This window comes from Mytilus californianus, unplaced genomic scaffold, assembly GCF_021869535.1.
Source record: "Mytilus californianus isolate M0D057914Y unplaced genomic scaffold, xbMytCali1.0.p SCAF_3, whole genome shotgun sequence".
Lineage (NCBI taxonomy): Eukaryota > Metazoa > Mollusca > Bivalvia > Mytilida > Mytilidae > Mytilus > Mytilus californianus.
The window spans coordinates 124,400,855-124,420,191 of NW_026262679.1; the positions used below are offsets into that span (position 1 = coordinate 124,400,855).

The window sequence follows — 19,337 nt, forward strand, 5'->3', positions numbered from 1 at the left end:
TTTGTTCATACATGTTGTGCTAGTCTATTTGTTACAATAAAGAAAATTCATTATAAAAAAAAAATATGTGCAATCTTCCTGTGAAGTTTCAGAGATCAAGGTTGAAAGCTGTAGGACCTGCCTGACATCACCATACTATAAACAGGTTTTAGACTTCTTCATACCTCGCTAATAAAAAGTCATGAAGTGTTAAAAAGATGAAAATCATAGGTGTAAATAGAAAAAGGTTATATTATATGGCAGGCATTGTTTTACATTTTATTTTTGTCATTTCAGGGCCTTTTATAGGTTGCTATGCACTAAGAGTTTTGCTCATTGTTGAAGGCTGTATGTTGACCTATAGTTTTTAACTTCTATGTCATTTGGTCACTAGTGGAGAGTTGTTTCATTGGCAATCATACCACATCTTCTAATTTTGACATGTTTATCCATCAATTAACTGACCATATGAATTGATCAAATATGTTTGGTTTTGGTGGTTTTCCTTAAAATTTTTCCTGCATTTTGTCAGATTGAGGATGCTATTGATTTCTTACAAAAAAAAAAAAAACTCCCCTTTATTTATTGTGATTTTTTTATAAAGCTAACAAGTTTATGAATTTTCCTTTAATTGGTTTTTGCTTTTGTTTTTGTTTACTTATAGACTTAATCGAAAAAGATAAAATACTGTCTGCTATTTTTTAACTAGTATTTCTAGGGGTTGAACTTTAATTTATTAATCTTAAGTTTGAATCAAGGCTACAAAAGTAACTATTTAACCAAAATACATATGTCTAGGCATTCTCAAACAATACACAGACATCTATACAAGTATCACATAAAGTTAACATTATTATGATCATGGAAGTCAATATAATACTTCCATGTTATGATGTAAATTACCAGTGAGTCAAGGTCAGATGAGCCCTGCTATATGGACATGTATACTAAACAATCATTTAATAAACCGAATATACTTAAAATGTTGCTTACATAATCTGAGAAACAGACCTAACCACGAAAACTTTACATTCCCAAATAAACCATGAACATGAGGTCAAGGTCAGATGTACATGTAGACTTATTTTTTTATAAAGTTTTTCACAAATCTGTAAATAAGTTCTGTTGACAACATGGTAACATGATGAATGAATGTTTGTACCTACCCAACCACAAATTCACATTTACTCCATTATGTGTATTTTTAATGTTCATATCTTTGAACAGATAGAAATATAACTAGAGGCTCTTAAGAGCCTGTGTCGCTGACCTTGGTCTATGTGCATATTTAACAAAGGAACTCTCCAACATTGTAGACAAGAATAGAATTAATGACAAAAATCTCTGTTTTGTTAATCTAGTATTACTGATCAGTTAGTCTGTTTAGTTTCTCTCTATTTTCTTTAGTTTTTGCTCAAAACACAAAAGAGGGGAAAAAATCCTCAATTAAGGGCAATCACTACTATAAAGAGTGACAGTCTACTAATTATATCAGCAAAATTTGACTTGTTAGTAGATCTTGACTTGCTGATCATTTATGTGATATAAAGTGTCTATTTATTTATCATAATTTTTATCATAAAAGGCAAAACACAAAAAAAAATGGTAAAAATCGTCTTTAACGGGGCAATAACTCCAATAAGGAGTTGTTGGACAATTTCCTACAAATTGTCTTAATTGTAGATCTTGTCTTGCTGATCATTTTTTGCTTATTTAAGTTTCTATCTATCTATTATAATTTTTAAGATGTAAGGCAAAAACGCAAAAAATTGTTAAAAATCGTCATCAAAGGGCAATAACTCTAATAAGGAGTCAACCAACAACAACCAAGGCGGGTCATCGGACACATTTTTAGATACCACAATGATGATTGTGGCCAAGTTTTATTAAATTTGGCCCAGTAGATTCAGAGGAGAAGACTTTTGTAAAAGTTAACGACGACTGACGATGACAATGGACTATGGATGCCAAGTGATGAGAAAAGCTCACCTGGCCCTTTGGTCCAGATGAGCTAACAATAAGGAGATGTGGTACAAATGTCAATGAGACAACTATCAACCAGAGTTAAATATGAAGTGGATGTAAGCAATCATAGGCAACTGTACAGCCTTCAACAATGAGAATAAAAACCCATACCATATAGTCAGCTATAAAAGGGCCGACATGAAAAATGTGAAACAATTCAAACGAAGAAACTAACGGCCTAATTCATAACAAAACAATTTACAATAAACAAATATTACAGACATGAACCAACGACAACCACTGAACTGCAGGCTCCTGACTTGGGACAGGCACATAAAGAATGTGGCAGGGTTAAACATGTTGGTGAGCGGTCAACCATCACCTAACCTGGGACAGTTGTGTACCAGTACAACATAAGAACAAACTAAAATAATCGGTAGCAATTGGCTTATTTAAAAATATCAGTACAAGGCACAAAAACAACTAACATAAAAACCATAAACCATAGAAATGTTAACTTGAAATTATGAAATAGAGTTTCTGTTTTATTGATGCAAATATTTTGACTGGGTGAGTATTGCGATAAGAGGAAGTTACATTCTGATATCCAATACATATAACTGTATGCAGATTATCCTGAAATCACAAATAGAAACCTCACATTTTTGTACTTTAAAAAAATTGCAATAATTTCTGCATGTACAGTATGCAAAGTTTTGAAACATTTGCTACAGTACATCCACAGATTTATCTTTCCAATTAAGGCCTATTATGACATAATATTGGTTTACACAATGTATCTTTATTGTCTGCTTAGAAATTAATCACAAAATTTTAACCATAAATTTTACAATAATTTCAAATTTGAAGTGTATGTCATGATGGCTTAAATGATATAGAACTATAATGTATATACAAGACAATAAACATAGTTAAACACTTCATAAAATATTATAGAAATTTCAGAAACAACTCAATAACATATTGGCTGATATACAATGTGTTCCAGACACATATGTAGCAGGGCATAAAAGCATATGGAGAAATAACAAGAAATTTTACTTCACATTTTTCATATAAAGCATACGGCAGTAATATATTCAGAAATCAACAAATAATTACATCAAAAGCCCAAAATCTGTATTAAAACAGTCAAATTGTAACTTTATTAAGGTAGCACAATACAAAGATTTTTTTACTTCCAATCTCCAACCTTTAAAATGATGGTACTTTCTTATGACTGCAAACAAATTAATAAAAGAGGTATATATAGATAGATAAAAGATTAATCTTTTAAATGAATGCAATATTTTTGTTATGCAATCATTAAGTAATCAATTATTATGCAATTAATGGCAAAATCTTGGTCAGTTCACTTGAATGAATTTAGCTCTGACATCTCTATAACTACACAAGAAATTTTAACGTTATCTTAATCAACACAGCAGGAGCTATAAAAGGGTGTCTCAAATTATCGCTATCGTATTCCATTTTCTCATAAATCTGTAATTAGTGTAAACATCCTTACCACATAAAAGTAGAGATTATTTGATTAGGTGTAAAATTTGATCTATACATTCTATCCAAAATCTGAGACACCCTTTTGTAGATAATGGCTCTAGGACAACATATTATAAAATCAACCCTCTCGGGGTATCCATGAAGAAGCTAATTTCAATTGAAAGTGGAAAATTCTTGTAAATTTTTTTAGACACAGTTAAAATTATAATTAATTACATAATAGTTGTATAATACTAACATTGCATTAATTTGAAAGAGTAATCTGTTAGCTATCCATAAATACCACTTTTATAAATTTTCAAGCATTATAAAGAAAGTTACAGCATTTTAAAACTGGGGAGTTGGAGGTATAAAATCTTTGTATTGTGCTACCTTAAATCAGAAAGGCATATTAATTTTACCCAATGATTCAAATCTTCACTGAACACTTTGAATCAAGTGATCTGTATCTTTTACTAATCTGCACTATTTTATACAATAAGGGTGATGTGTACCATTTATAAAGATATATATCTCCTTTAGTATTTGATCTAAAACACAGGTAGCTTCAACTGAAAGAAGTTTTAGGGCAATCAAAGAGTCTTTCTGTCCTTATTACACATAGTCCTCACAACAACAGGCTGTGTCATGATGTTTCTTTTTTATGTCTTAAATTAGAGTTCAGTCCTTCACGATTTCTGGCTATTTCAACTGCTAAAAACTGTATCCTTACAACTGTAAAAAAAAATGAAATTATAGATAAGACTACAAATAAAATAACCTATACCAAGACACGATAAAATTTAGTAGCTGTTCAAACTCTCTCTTCCCAATTTACGGGCAAATAGCATGTCAAAAGTTGGTAGGTGGTAGTTGATTATTAAAATGGTGTATAAACTTTCTGTCATAAACTTCATTAATTTCAAATTAAAATTCTGCATCATCTTAAAAAATAGAGAGTGATCTGTGTTTTCCCCCCAACAATAAGAGACATACAACATGTATTAAAAATAAATTTCAATAAAATTCCTTTTGCACAGTGACACTATTCCTTATATTTGATAAAATATGTTTCTAAAATACATTGAACAGAAATGATTTGCCTTTACAACAGATATGAGTGTTGTATATTTCTTATTTAATCTGATGAAAACTTAAATAAGTCACTGTAGTTATACAATCCAGATGTCAATATAAATAAACTGTTATCACAGAAATATGTCTCGCCTTTTTGTAATTTTGATAATGCAAATGTTGAAATTAAAATAGCAATACTTTAACATGTAAGTTATACAAATATTCAAAGTCGATGAACCATGACTGAAGGTGCATGGCTAAACAATCTCCATGGAATGAGATGTGCCAATGCTAATACAACTGCATACCAAATACCATTGACTTATCATACGTTGTTCCCTTTAAACAAACCTAAACACAAACATTAACTTGTAAACTATGTAAAAGTTTCAAAGTCAATGAACCATGATCAGTGGTTGGGCTATATAATCTCCATGGAAACCATACTTGCAAATGCCAATAAATTTGCATACAAAATATCATTGACTTAACATTAACAGTTCATCTTAAACTGATCTAATCACAAACTAATACATGTAAACTAAGCAAAAGTTTCAAAGTAAATAGACCATGACTGAGGGGACGGGGCCAAATATTCTCCATGGAAATGAGATGTGCTAATGCTTATACAACTGAACACCAATTAACATTGGCCTACCACTAATGGTTCCCCTTGAACTGGCCTAATCACAAACTAATACATGTTAACTTAGCAAAATTTTCAAAGTCTATAGACCATGACTAAGGGGAGGAGCCAAATAATCTCCATGGAAATGAGATCTGCCAATGCTTATACAACTACATACCAAATATCATTGACCTACCACTAGTGGTTCCCCATAAACTGACCTAATCACAAACTAATACATGTAAACTATGAAAAGTTTCAAAGTTAATAGACCTTGACTGAGGGGGCGGGACCAAATAATCTCCATGGCAATGAAATGTGCCAATGCTAATACAACTGCATACCAAATATAATTGACCTACCACTAGTGGTTCATCATGAACTAGACCTAATCACAAACTAAAACATTGTTGACGCCACCGCCACCGCCACCGGCGGAAACAGCATACCTATGTCTCGCTTTTTGACTCCGTTAAGGCGAGACAAAAAACAGTACTTTGTTCATCTCAAGCTCTGCATATAACCATGAAAAGTAATTTGTTCATCTCAAGCTTTGCATATAACCATGAGAAGTAATTTGTTCATCTCAAGCTCTGCATATAACCATGAGAAGTAATTTGTTCATCTCAAGCTCTGCATATAACCATGAGAAGTAATTTGTTCATCTCAAGCTCTGCATATAACAGTGAGAAGTAATTTGTTCATCTCAAGCTCTGCATATAACCATGAGAAGTGATTTGTTCATCTCAAGCTCTACATATAACCATGAGAAGTAATTTGTAATGTACTGAAGAATTGAATACTTCTTTTTGTTATTCTATTGGGGTGTAAAAGCATTGACCTTTTGAATAAGTGCTTCATACTAAAAAAGTGTGCAGTCAACACTTTTATAATTCTATAAAATAACAAAAAAGCATTCAATTCTTATAATTACATATAAATGCTACAACCATGAAAAAACGAGTTATATAAAGTTCCTATGCATTGCTGTGACGTTGTTATGGGAAGTGTGCCATACTAAAATATTTTACCTAAAAATGAATTTTCTTCAGAATAATCTTGTGTACAATCAGTTCTAAGTAATGATCCCATGTTATAATCTTCAACCTTTTCTTTGTAAATCTCACAAAATGAGCGCCATTTCTGAAAAAAAAAAAACAATTAGTAGAAAATGAAACCATCTGATCTTTCTTTCAAATATTCAAGAATATGAACTTTTTAACATTCTAATTTCTAATTTTTAATGCTTAAATTGGCAACATCTTAAAGAACTTGTATTCACAAACTCAACTAAGTATAATTTGTTATAAAAGGGAGACAAATCTAACTTTTTCCACAGTAAAATGCTATATATTGTATAGTTATTCATTTTAGTCTTAGATACATGATTTATTTATTAGTTATTATTGGCTTATAAGTTTAGCCCTTTTCAACTGATTTTCATAGTTTGTTCTTATGTTGTACTGTTACACCACTGTCCCAGGTTAGGGGGAGGGTTTGGTGCCAGCAAACATGTTTAACCCTGCCACAGTCTAAATCAGGCTGATACCCAGTTGAAATTAAACGAAAGAGATGGGACTCTTTACTAGAGAAGGTAAAAAAAGCTACTGGGTAAGTTGGTATATTGGATTGTTTACATCTGTTTCTATGGACTTTAAAAGTTTATTGTAGGTGCACATTTTAGGATTTTATGCATCTTATTAACTTATTTACCTGTTTTAATTATAGTATGGAGCTTCAAGATATTTGTAAACTTTTAAATTAAAAACAAATTTTCACAAAACAGTCGATTGTGGTAGGTGCAAATACATGTGGATCTTTTTTTTTTGTGTATAAGCAAAATTTCTAATTGGCATTCATACCACATCTTCTTATTTTTATACTTATGGTTGATAGTAGTGGGGTTTGGTTCATGCAGTTTCAGAAGTTTCAAAAAGATAATGGACAGACTGATGGATAGATGGAAAATTTGAATTTCTGAAAGAGCACTTTCTAATGTGAAAAAATGCATTTAAAAAAATGTTACAGTGCCATTTGCACTGCAAAATGGTTGAGTGCTCACAAACATGTATAGCCCTACCACATTCATTATATGCCTGTCCCAAGTCAGGTATCAGCCAATACTTAATATTACTGCATAGAAAAGGATCAGAATTAATGTTTTAGTCTTATGTTCTATTAATAGTAATGATAACCATGTTGGTTAGTCAAGGAATTATTGTATAAAGTTTTAAAATAAACTCAAGAGGAAAGATTCAGCCCAAGGTTCCAATTACATGTGATTTGTAAAAAGGTCTCAAACAAGATTTTAGAGAACTTCATGTTGGGCAATTGACAGTTAGTAATCATAATGGCAGGATTTTCATGGGGGTCCTTTGGGCAAGGAGAGAAAATAATAGTCTATACAATTAAATAAAAATCTTCACAGCCACATCCAACTAATCTGAATATCTACTATATAGATATAGGAAGATGTGGTATGAGTGCCAATGAGACAACTCTCCATCCAAGTTACAATTTATAAAAGTAAACAATTATAGGTCAAGGTACGGTATAAATGTTTTCATCTAATTAATCTGAATATCTAAGATACATGTTTTCATCTAACTGATCTGAATATCTACTATACATGTTTTCATCTAAATGATCTGAATATTTTCATCTAACTGATCTGAATATCTACTATACATGTTTTCATCTAAATGATCTGAATATCTACTATACATGTTTTCATCTAACTGATCTGAATATCTACATGTTCTATACATCTTTTCATCTAGATAATCTGAATATCTACTATACATGTTTTAATATCAGATAAAAAAGAATGATATATAAAAACCTCTTTTCCTTCTGCTGATTTCATTTCCTCAATATTAATAACATCAATTTTAAAATCTGGAAACTCATCACGAAAATGTGTATAAATGTCTGTGTCTATTTTTGTTAGTTTCAATATCGCTGGATTTACAGAGCTGATCAACTGAAAAAAAATAATAAAATTTTTCTACAAAAGAAATATTTTCGATTCAAACATTTGCTTTAAACTATAAATAATATATTTTTCTGTAAATATGGAAATTTCCACAGGTAATTATTTTTGTGATTTCAATGCATAATCTTAAGCTATAAACATTTTCTAGGCTGGTTCAATTCACCTCTCAAAGGTTAATAGCATCTTTCATTTAAAAATGTGTGCAATTTCAACGCCTTTACAAATCTATAAAATTCTAAAAAGAACCATTCAATCCTTATAGTTACATTTTTTTGCTACAACTATGGAATTAAGAGTAAAATCAAGCTTTTCGTTTGTTTTTCAATGCATTATTAAAACAAGGTCAGGGATAACATATGCAGTCAAGAGGTTTTGTATTTTATACGGAAATAAAATATGGTATTGGACATGTTGGAAAGCCTCGCGATTGATGTCAGCCAATCAAAATTACAGATTCTAATGAAACATACATTAATGTTATTATAACAAATTATTGCTGGTATTTGTATTTTTGTAAGATAAGCAATTAATTTCCTTTAAAAGCAGTTAAGTCTGTTAACTACAAACATTTGGAAACATACCAGTACATTTTTAACATGTAAATGAAATTCTTGTCTATAAAATAATCCAAACTTACATTAAAATATGTTTCAGCATGGTGATAAGCTTTTTTAGCCCATTCAAATTCAAGTTCTTCCTGAAAATAAAATAATACTCTACCTATTTTTTGTATAATACAAGAGTATAATCAAAATTAGGATATACATGTAGATTACCATAGATTGGCAATTCTCTAATTAATTATTTTTGAGAATATTATATTACAATGCTATTATTTTTGAGAATATTACATTACAATGCTATTATTTGTGAGAATATTATATTACAATACTATTATTTGTGAGAATATTACATTACAATGCTATAATTTTTGAGAATATTATATTACAATGCTATTATTTGTGAGAATATTACATTACAGTGCTATAATTTTTGAGAATATTATATTACAATACTATTATTTTTGAGAATATTACATTACAGTGCTATAATTTTTGAGAATATTATATTACAATGCTATTATTTGTGAGAATATTACATTACAGTGCTATAATTTTTGAGAATATTATATTACAATACTATTATTTTTGAGAATATTACATTACAGTGCTATAATTTTTGAGAATATTATATTACAATACTATTATTTTTGAGAATATTACATTACAGTGCTATAATTTTTGAGAATATTATATTACAATGCTATTATTTGTGAGAATATTACATTACAGTGCTATAATTTTTGAGAATATTATATTACAATGCTATTATTTGTGAGAATATTACATTACAGTGCTATTATTTTTGAGAATATTACATTACAATGCTATTATTTTTGAGAATATTACATTACAATGCTATTATTTTTGAGAATATTACATTACAATGCTATTATTTTTGAGACTATTACATTACAGTGCTATAATTTTTGAGAATATTATATTACAATGCTATTATTTGTGAGAATATTACATTACAGTGCTATAATTTTTGAGAATATTATATTACAATGCTATTATTTGTGAGAATATTACATTACAGTGCTATAATTTTTGAGAATATTATATTACAATGCTATTATTTGTGAGAATATTACATTACAGTGCTATTATTTTTGAGAATATTACATTACAATGCTATTATTTTTGAGAATATTACATTACAATGCTATTATTTTTGAGACTATTACATTACAACGCTATTATTTTCTGAAAATTAGCACAAGATGGACAATTTAATCATCCTCATTTTAAAAAGTATATATATATATATATTGCACCTCATGGTTGCGGTATACCATCTTTTTCGCAAGTTTATTGTTTTCTGTTTGGTAATAAATTAATAATAAGATCTATTTTGTTACGTTTGTGATCCTTTTATTTGGCAATCGCCAATGGCATTCAGCAGGGTTTAAGAACTTCAGTTGTTCGACCTGCTAGTCAAATGCGTTTTGTTAAAATATACTTTTTCACTCATTTGGTCTTTTGGAAAATGTTGTTTGTGCTGTATTTAGACCCCTCTACCAAGAAATTTGTTTTGCATGCACACGTATAAAAATTGCGGTTTTTATCCAACGCAATCATAGGTTTGAACGTTGTTTTCAATTTAGACTTGTTTATATATACATGTATATATAATATATATATATAAAGGCGTAAAAAAAAAGTTTAAATGTGCAGATGTATATTTTCATAAAATAAATAATAGGATAAGTAAACAAGTTAACAGTTCAATCGATTTCATCCTTCCATTGGGACTTTTCAGGATAGCTCCTGATACAATTATCCTGAAGAGTCCCAATGGAAGGATGAAATCGATTGAACTGTTAACTTGATTACTAATCTTACTATTTATTTTATGTCAGTATAGACGAATTATATATATATATACCAAACTAAACATTTGTGATTTAAATATTACCCTCATACACGACATACTTGTCCATTTTTCTAATAGCTGAATCACAGATTTCTCAGCCTATAACTAAATTGATAATGCCTTGCCCTAAAACACTCATTACAGCCCAAGTAATTCCTTAAATATTCTCCAATTTGAATGATCACACCATACATGTACATCTGATATAGTCACAATAAATTAAAATTACCCTGTTTTCATATTTAGATGCATCTGAAGATAAAACACTTGATGCTGACTGAAGCTGGCTTGCATTCTGTAAGACAAAAAAAAGACATGAATTATTTGAACACTGACATACTCACGACAATATAACCATGTAACACTTGATTTCTTTCAATAACATGTACAGTAAAATTTAATATGAAAAAAAGAAAACATCCATTAATGTTTTATGAAAAGGTAGTCTAAAGTACAGGTACAAAATTTGTAGATTTTAATAATTTGTTTTTATATGAATAAAATATATATTGGTAAGAAGTCAATGAGACATTCACCCACAGAACATTATAAGTAGATAAAAAATCTTGGGGTCTGAATAAGACAATTTTTTAAAACTTAAAATCAATTTTAATAAATCAAAGTATTACTCAATATTTTATTATCTTAGTCAACTAGTACAAAAATGTACTACATTTGTTACATAAACATGGCTTTTAGTGTGACATTTATACAACATTCCATCCTTCATTAAATATAAAATTAGAAGATCTGGTATGATTGCCAGTAAGACAACTCTCCACTAGAGACCAAATGACATAGAAGTTTAACAACTATAGGTCACTGTACGGCCTTTGACAATGAGTTAAAGGTTGTATTATTACTTTTCACTACAAACCTAGCTGAATTGTTGCTTTTGTCCTGAAATGCAAGTAATATTTGCCACTGTACCATACATTGTAAGTAATCAACCAATAAGACCCTATTTTCATCCGCTTTTGTGTATTTGCAGTTTGAGCTTTTTAGCTAAATCTAGCAATGCCCAATCATAAAAAACATACAGTCAAACCTGGTCAAATGGGCACCCCACAAAACATGCAGTCAGGGATTCCCTCTCAACATATTTCCCTATTTAATTGTACATGTACAATAATATAGTGGTCACAGTGATCATTTACAAATACAATTTGTAAGAAATAATATTTTAATTTATAATCTCACTTATTTGAGACTCTAATTTTAAAGCGTATAAATTTTAGAAAGTATTGATCCAGTTACTCTTTAGACATACATAAGCACACATACTTATTAGCTGCGGAACCGTATATTTTTTGACAATTTGCGGACCATAGAAAACTGTCAAAAAATATCATAAGGACCTAAGAGCTATGGTTCTGCAGCTAACTTACTTCTGTGAAAAGTTTCTCAAAAAGTAACTGTATGGCAGATGTAATTATTCAAAAGGTAGATAACTCTATCTAACAATTACATTTGCCATATTGATATACAAGGAACAAAAGTCGTATTCCTTAAGTTAAATTATTTTAATTAATACATTCATGATCTTCCAATGTTTCGTTCAACAGGTGCTTTTTCTCAAAAAATTTGACGTCACAATGCAAATATCTTCACATCACAATGTCCTATAATGTTTTTTTCTAAGTTACCCCACAACAAACTGTGTAGTTCATTCATAAAACCAAAATTGGAAACTCTTCTGTTGAGTAAAAGTGACATATACATGTATCTTAAATTATAATAGTTATAATCAATCCAAGTTGTATTAAATCATATAAATTAAGAGTTTACAGATACTATCTACATGTATCAAATTTTGGGTTCTTCACCAGTTTTTTGGGGCTATTAGTGTACTGGATCTAGAGCAGGATTAATAGCAGCAGAATACCTCAGGGCAGTTATGCAGAGATTGAAAACCTTAGGCCTACCAACACTTGAATACCGAAGAGATCGTTATGATATGTTATAAGTGTATAATTTATAAACATGATAAAGCTTTACACATGATAGAAAATATTAAATGGCAAAATATGTTTGAATTGTCTGCAAATTCTACTAGATATCATCCTTGGAAACTAAATAAGAAGCTCTAATTCAACTCAATGTTTTCATACTTTTTCACAGAGACCATGGAAAAATTAATGTTGGTTTCCCCTAAATGTAGCTAAAATGTGAATTTTATTAAGACCTGACACACAGGAAAAACTATTTATTTCAGTTTTTTGTTTTCACTCTACAGAGAATGTCATTAACCCCACAGTTTCTTCTTGTTTTACATTCTATAGTATGGTATAAGCTATGTGAAACTAAAGGAATATATAATAATTGAGCAATGATGAAAAACATATAAAGAGATCTTCTTCTTCTTCTGATATACAGTTACAGCTTCATTTATATTGAAGATTACGAACTGTTGCATGCGCGGAGTATATTGTTTAAAATTATATAGAACAAAAATTTATCTTTAAATTTGTAGAATACTTGGTGATATTTACATGAAACAAAGACAACAAGTGATTAAAAATATGTACATTGGTATTTATAGAGTTAATTTATGTTGTGGAGAACAGTTGGTGTCAACTGATCTCTATAGGTTTCAATTGTTTGACATGCTACTACAACTTGTGGTAACATGTTCCATTGGATGATTGTTTGCGGAAAAAATGACCATTTGTAACTGTCTTTAGAGGTGGATATTTGCCGAAATGTTTGGGTATGTGATTTTCTTGTTCTAGTATCTGATGGTATAAGGACTAGTGATGGAATTGCGATGAGTCCATGTATTACTTTATAGAACATGATTAGTCTGGTTTTGAGGCGACGCTCAGTTAGTGAGGGCCATTGTAGTTCGTTTAGCATGGATGTAACACTACTGGTGTTGTGGTAGTTGTTACATACATAACGGGCTGCACGCCTCTGTACCATTTCTAGCTTATTTTTATATTCTGATGTGTGCGGATCCCATAAACTACATGCATATTCAAGTTTTGGTCTCACTATGGATTGGTATGCACGAGATTTGATATTGGTGTCTGATACTTTTAAGTTTCTCCTCAGAAAGCCAAGAGATTTATTTGCATTTGATATGATGTTGTCGTAGTGATTGTTCCATTTTAAGTTAGACTGTAAGGTTACGCCGAGATATTTTGCTGATGTTACTGGTTCTAAAATATGGTTATGCAGAATGTAATCGTGTTTGAATGGTTTCTTTTTCTGTGTGATGGTTAAAATTGTGCATTTTCCTGGATGGAAGGCCATGAGCCAATCAGCCTCCCATTTAGCTGCTGCATTAAGATCTGTTTGTAGTTTTATGCAGTCTTGTTGACATGTAATTTCTCTGTATATAATGCTATCATCAGCGAAGAGTCGTAATTTGCTGTGTTCAAGATATTCTGGAAAATCATTAATGTAAATTAAAAAGAGTATAGGCCCAAGGACAGTTCCTTGGGGTACGCCTGATGTAACTGGTGCTGTATTTGATGTTATTCCATCTATAACCACTGTTTGTGTACGGTCTGATAAGAAAGCCTGAATCCATTTTAGAGTGTTATCTTGAATGCCATAGAATTTAAGTTTGTAGAGTAGACGTTTGTGGGGTACTTTATCGAAGGCTTTGGCAAAATCCATAATAATGAGGTCTGTTTGTATATTTTTGCTGTTGTTGTTATGAAGTTCTTGTATAAATTGAATGAGTTGTGATTCACATGATCTCGATTTTCGGAAACCATGTTGGAGATCGTAGAGTATGTTATTTGCCTCCAAATAGTTCATGATGTTACTTGTCACAATGTGCTCCATTAATTTACAACAAATACAAGTGAGTGAAATTGGTCTATAGTTTTCAGCCTTGTATCGTTCGCCCTTTTTAAATGCTGGTGCAACAATTGCATGTTTCCAGTCTTTTGGTGTTTTTCCTGATTTCAGAGATTTGGTAAATATGGTGTTAAGGATAGGTGCAATTTGTACTTTTAGTTCTTTTAAAACCCGTCCACTGATATTATCTGGACCACTTGCTTTATGTGGATTTAGTTTATGTAACAATTTTTCGACACCTGGTGTTGTGATTTTTATTTCTGGCATTTTTGTGTATGGGCTTGGACCCTTATCAGGAATATTAGTTGGCGGTTCGTTAGTAAATACTGACTGAAATTGTTGATTAAGAATGTCTGCTTTTTCAGTAGTGTCTGTTACAAGTATGCCTTCTTTTTTCAGAGGCGCAATTCCTGTATTATCATTTCTAGTGCTTTTGATGAACTGAAATAGCTTTTTTGGTTTTGTGTTTGTGGACTGATGTTGGTCCGGTTCATTGATTGGTAAATCACAAATAATTTGTTCTATGTAGTTCCAGTATGCCTTCCTTTGCTCTTTTTGGACTGTTTGTTTTAGTTTCTTGTATTTCGAAGGGTTTTCATTTCTGTTTTTATAACACTTATTTTTCTTGTTAATGAGTTTCCTTAGGTTGTTGTTTATCCAAGGTAGTCTATGCTTGTATGTGAGCATTTTGTGAGGTACATTTGACTCTATTGATTTGAGAAGATCGTTTTTGAAGGTGTTCCATAATGTATCTGCATCACTCAAGTCATACAAGTTATTGATGGTGTTAAGTGTTGTAGTAAGGTCATTTTTAATGATGTTCCAGTTTGCCTCTTTGTATTTAAGTATTTTTTTTGGTGTTTCTCTTACTCTTTTAAGCCAGGTGTCCATTTCTACATAGACTATATCGTGATCTGCTGAGCCAATCGGTGGTAGTGTGTTAAGTTTATTGATGCTAGTTGGATTGTTTACTAGAATGAGATCTAATATTCTATCTTTACGTGTTGGCTTGTCTGTGGCTTGGTGCAAGTGGTGATTTGATATTATGTCTAGTAAAAGCTGATGTTGTTTAGCATCTGGTTTGCCTAAGATGAATGCTGGTATTGACCAGTCTATGTGTCCAAGATTAAAGTCCCCTCCTAACCATATATTTGTGGTTGTTGTATTATCTAGTCTATTCAAGGAGATGTTAAGTTGTTCCAAAGATGTACCTTTATCTGATGGGGGTCTATAGTAGCTACCAACACAGATCTTTTTTGTGCCAGAGATGTTTATTTCTGCCCATACTATCTCACAATCTGTTTTAAGTTCTACAATTTCAGAACTAATAAACTCTTTGGTGATAGCTATTAAAACACCACCATGGCTTTGGTTTTTGTTGTTTGTTGGTCTATCATTTCTGTATACATTGTACAGGTTGCTTGGAAAAAAGTCAGTTGATGGTATTGACTTGTCTAGCCATGTTTCTGTACCTATGATAATGTCTGGTTTACATGAATTGATTATTTCTAATAGATCAGGTTTTTTATTGCAAAGTGATTGGAAATTTATGTTGATTACTCTTATTGGTTTTCTTACTTTGGATTTTTGCTTTTTCTGTTGTGAACCCTTGTTGTTTTTATGTACCGGTAAATCTATAGGTGATGATGTTGCATTTGGTACACCTGGGCTGCTTAAGTCTGAACATTTACTGAGATCAGAATACTGATTTTCTGTATCGATTGAGTATGTGGAGTTAAATAATGATGTTGAAAAATTTGGCATACCACATTGTAAGCACTCCCACGAGATGTTGCTTGCATCCATAAATTTGTAAATATTTGAGTGTATACCTTGACAGTTAATATGGAACCAGGTATCACAGCTGTCGCAACATACCGCTTTATGTTTCCAGGTAACTGCTTTGTTACAAGTACCGCATGGCCATCTTGGCCCTGGGTTTGTTTCAGTATCGAAGGCATTTGCAAGTAGAATTATGAATAAATATTTATTTACTGGTCTGCATTTGTTTACTTTTAATTTCAGGCTCCCTAAGTTTGTTATTGAGCTGTGTGTTTTCTGATCATGTGTGTGTTCATGCTCCTCTTTGTCAAAGATGGTTTTAAAGTTTGCATGATGGCATATGAGCAATATTAAAGAGGTGATCAGTAAAGTATAGTAAGGTCTCATTTTTATTTTGTACAATAAAATATGTTAAATTTTTAATATATTATACCTTTGTTCACTTTATCTTCGTCTCTTCGGCTACCAAAGAGCACAGGAAATTGAAATAGCCATGTTAGTATGAAGGAAAAGCAACAGAGTGTTGTTATTTTCGTTCAGAATATTTTCTTGTTTTGTTTTCTTTTGTCAACTTCCGGTTTGATCATGTGACTTTTATTCTTGTCATGTGACCGCCTATGGCGGCCTTAGAAACAAAAAAAGATTTATTTTGTTAAAACTGATAAATACAATGTACATTCACTATAAGTGATTTGTAGTGGGTTATCTATCAAAAAGGATCAAAAATATTGAAGTATGGACAAATTGAACTTGTAGAAAACCTGTAATTTTTGGTGAGTATTGGAGCTGTCAAAAATGAACGTCTTTCCTCCACGCATGCGCCCTAGTGTCCTATGGATAATCACATGGATTATCAGACAACTTTTCAAAAGCATCATTGAAAATTGTCAATAGAAACCAAAGCAACACTTTTTTCATCTGCCAAACAAAGGGGGGAAAAGAATTGACATGACAGGGTTAGGGGAAACAAACAATCATTTGAGCATGTCCAGAGAATCATTGATCAATAGAATAGTCTGTCAACAGAAACTGTTCATACAATTTGTCAAAAATCTGTTCAAATCTTAAAAAATGGTCTTAATGAGGAAAACTGGAAAGGAAAAAAGTTTAATCCTACATAATTTATTTTTTAATACAGGCTATTTTTAAGTGTTTGCTTTGTCGCCTTCCTCCTATGTCATTACGCTTTTTTGGGCTGGACTTTGAGAGAAAATTTTATTCTCGACTTTCAGACTGTCTTTGTCTCTACTCAAGTTGATCCAAATGCTATTTTTTATCTTACCAATCCTCCTAAATCAAATGCCATGCTTCCTCCTTGCTCCTTGCTCGAAAAATATTCAATGTAATAAAGTAGTTTGATGTGTCAAATATTTTCTTCGAGTTTAAAGCGCAGTTGAGATTTAGATGCATATAAATTTAACCTCGGCCTCAATTATCAGATAATCTCGGACCAAAAGATCTCGGAACATAAATTTTACGGACGCCATCACGAGTTGGTTGACCGTTATGGAATAACCGTTTCACAGATGATATCGGATATGTTCCTTATGTCGTAACTACAATACCTTTCCCTTTTCACGAATGTGACTTACCGAATTAGACTATTTACCGGATTTGTAATAACATAAGCAACACGACGGGTGCCACATGTGGAGCAGGATCTGCTTACCCTTCCGGAGCACCTGAGATCACCCCCAGTTTTTGGTGGGGTTCGTGTTGCTTAGTCTTTAGTTTTCTATGTTGTGTCATCTGTACTATTATTTGTCTGTTTGTCTTTTTATTTTTGGCCATGGCGTTGTCAGTTTGTTTTCGATCTATGAGTTTGACTGTCCCTCTGGAATCTTTCGTCCCTCTTTTCTAAGATCAGCAGATCGCAACTTTGTCGGGGAAATGCCGCCGTTTTTGCAGTATAATCTAACGATTATGACCAATTTAATTATCCGTAAACGATGTGGTCATAATGACATATTTCGATTGTAAACATATGTTTCTACAATGAGTCTGTCATCAGTGCACTGAAGAGGTTAGGAATGCCTTTTTAAATTACCGTCAGGCGTCAAACGGTCATTTCGGCTACCGTTTAATAACCTCAAATTGGTTAAAATTTTAACGTGATTCTTCAAAATATCCTTATCGTGATAAGTCAGAGGTCTCAAATAATTATTCGTTACCGTAATTTTTGGAAAAAAAACAACGTGATTCGTCAAAATCAGTCGATTTTTATCGTCATAAAGGAAATGTACATTTTACCGTTAACATCATTTGGTAAGATTTTTTACCATACCTGTGTATAATATTATTGTAAATGGCGGATTTTTGTTTAAGGTTATTGTTGTTTTTCTGAAATTGTTTAACATTTCACAGCGGTATAATACTGTTACTTTAATTATTCACCCCTTATTTTATTGATTTTGTATTTACATTGTATCATAGATCAAATTTATTCGTTCAGTGTATGTTCACTTGTGTTAATATGTCTTTTGTATCTTTTTGCGAATCAGATTCTATCATTTTATTATTTTTCAGACTAAATGTGAGTTAAGCACTTTTCAAATTCCTCACCAAGGGCATTTACAAAAATTATTTCAATCTTTACAAAAATTCAGAGTTATGTGTACTTTAAGGTCCTAACAGTATTTTTGCTTAGTTGTAAACAGGTCATCAAATAATGAACGCTCAAAGAATGCCTAAAGCCGCAATTTTGAGAGATTTTGGCATTTTTTTTTAATTTTCCCAAAAAATGTACAAGAAAGACTTCATTAACCAACACCAAAAATATGTTTGAAGTAAAGTTATGTATTGTCTTTCAAATACAAATCAGTGATGCCCTTCAATGCAAAATTTGACGATGAAAATTAGTATAAAACTACCATCAACAGCAGTCTGTTAATAACTGAATACCTGTTTGATTTTATAATTATAAGAAAAATTGTGAAACGTTATTTTAGATATATGATATAGGCTTTTTGATAATCAATTTCCAGAAGAATTTGACCCGACTTTTAGATTTTGACCCTGTGAGTGAAACAAATATAGGGGAAATGGCCATATACTCATTTGTGTTTGTTTAATATTGTGAAGCTTGAAATAGCAAAAAGGTTGAGATAACAAACCTACAGTTATTTATTAAAAACAGTACTGATATCTGACAGATTAATGTTT

The 19,337-nt window shown here is 31.2% G+C and overlaps 1 protein-coding gene across 1 annotated transcript; it reads right to left on the minus strand.

Annotated features, from left to right (window-relative positions):
- Positions 1 to 2,376: 2,376 nt before the first annotated feature.
- Positions 2,377 to 17,538, minus strand: LOC127736082 (protein PBDC1-like). The gene is made up of 6 exons (XM_052246588.1): positions 17,458 to 17,538; positions 10,813 to 10,878; positions 8,782 to 8,841; positions 7,992 to 8,132; positions 6,181 to 6,292; positions 2,377 to 4,179 (listed from the first exon to the last, which is right to left on the minus strand). Exons 1-6 carry the CDS (start codon positions 17,479 to 17,481, stop codon positions 4,091 to 4,093), a joined length of 492 nt encoding a protein of 163 aa, XP_052102548.1. The 5' UTR covers positions 17,482 to 17,538; the 3' UTR covers positions 2,377 to 4,090.
- Positions 17,539 to 19,337: the final 1,799 nt, after the last annotated feature.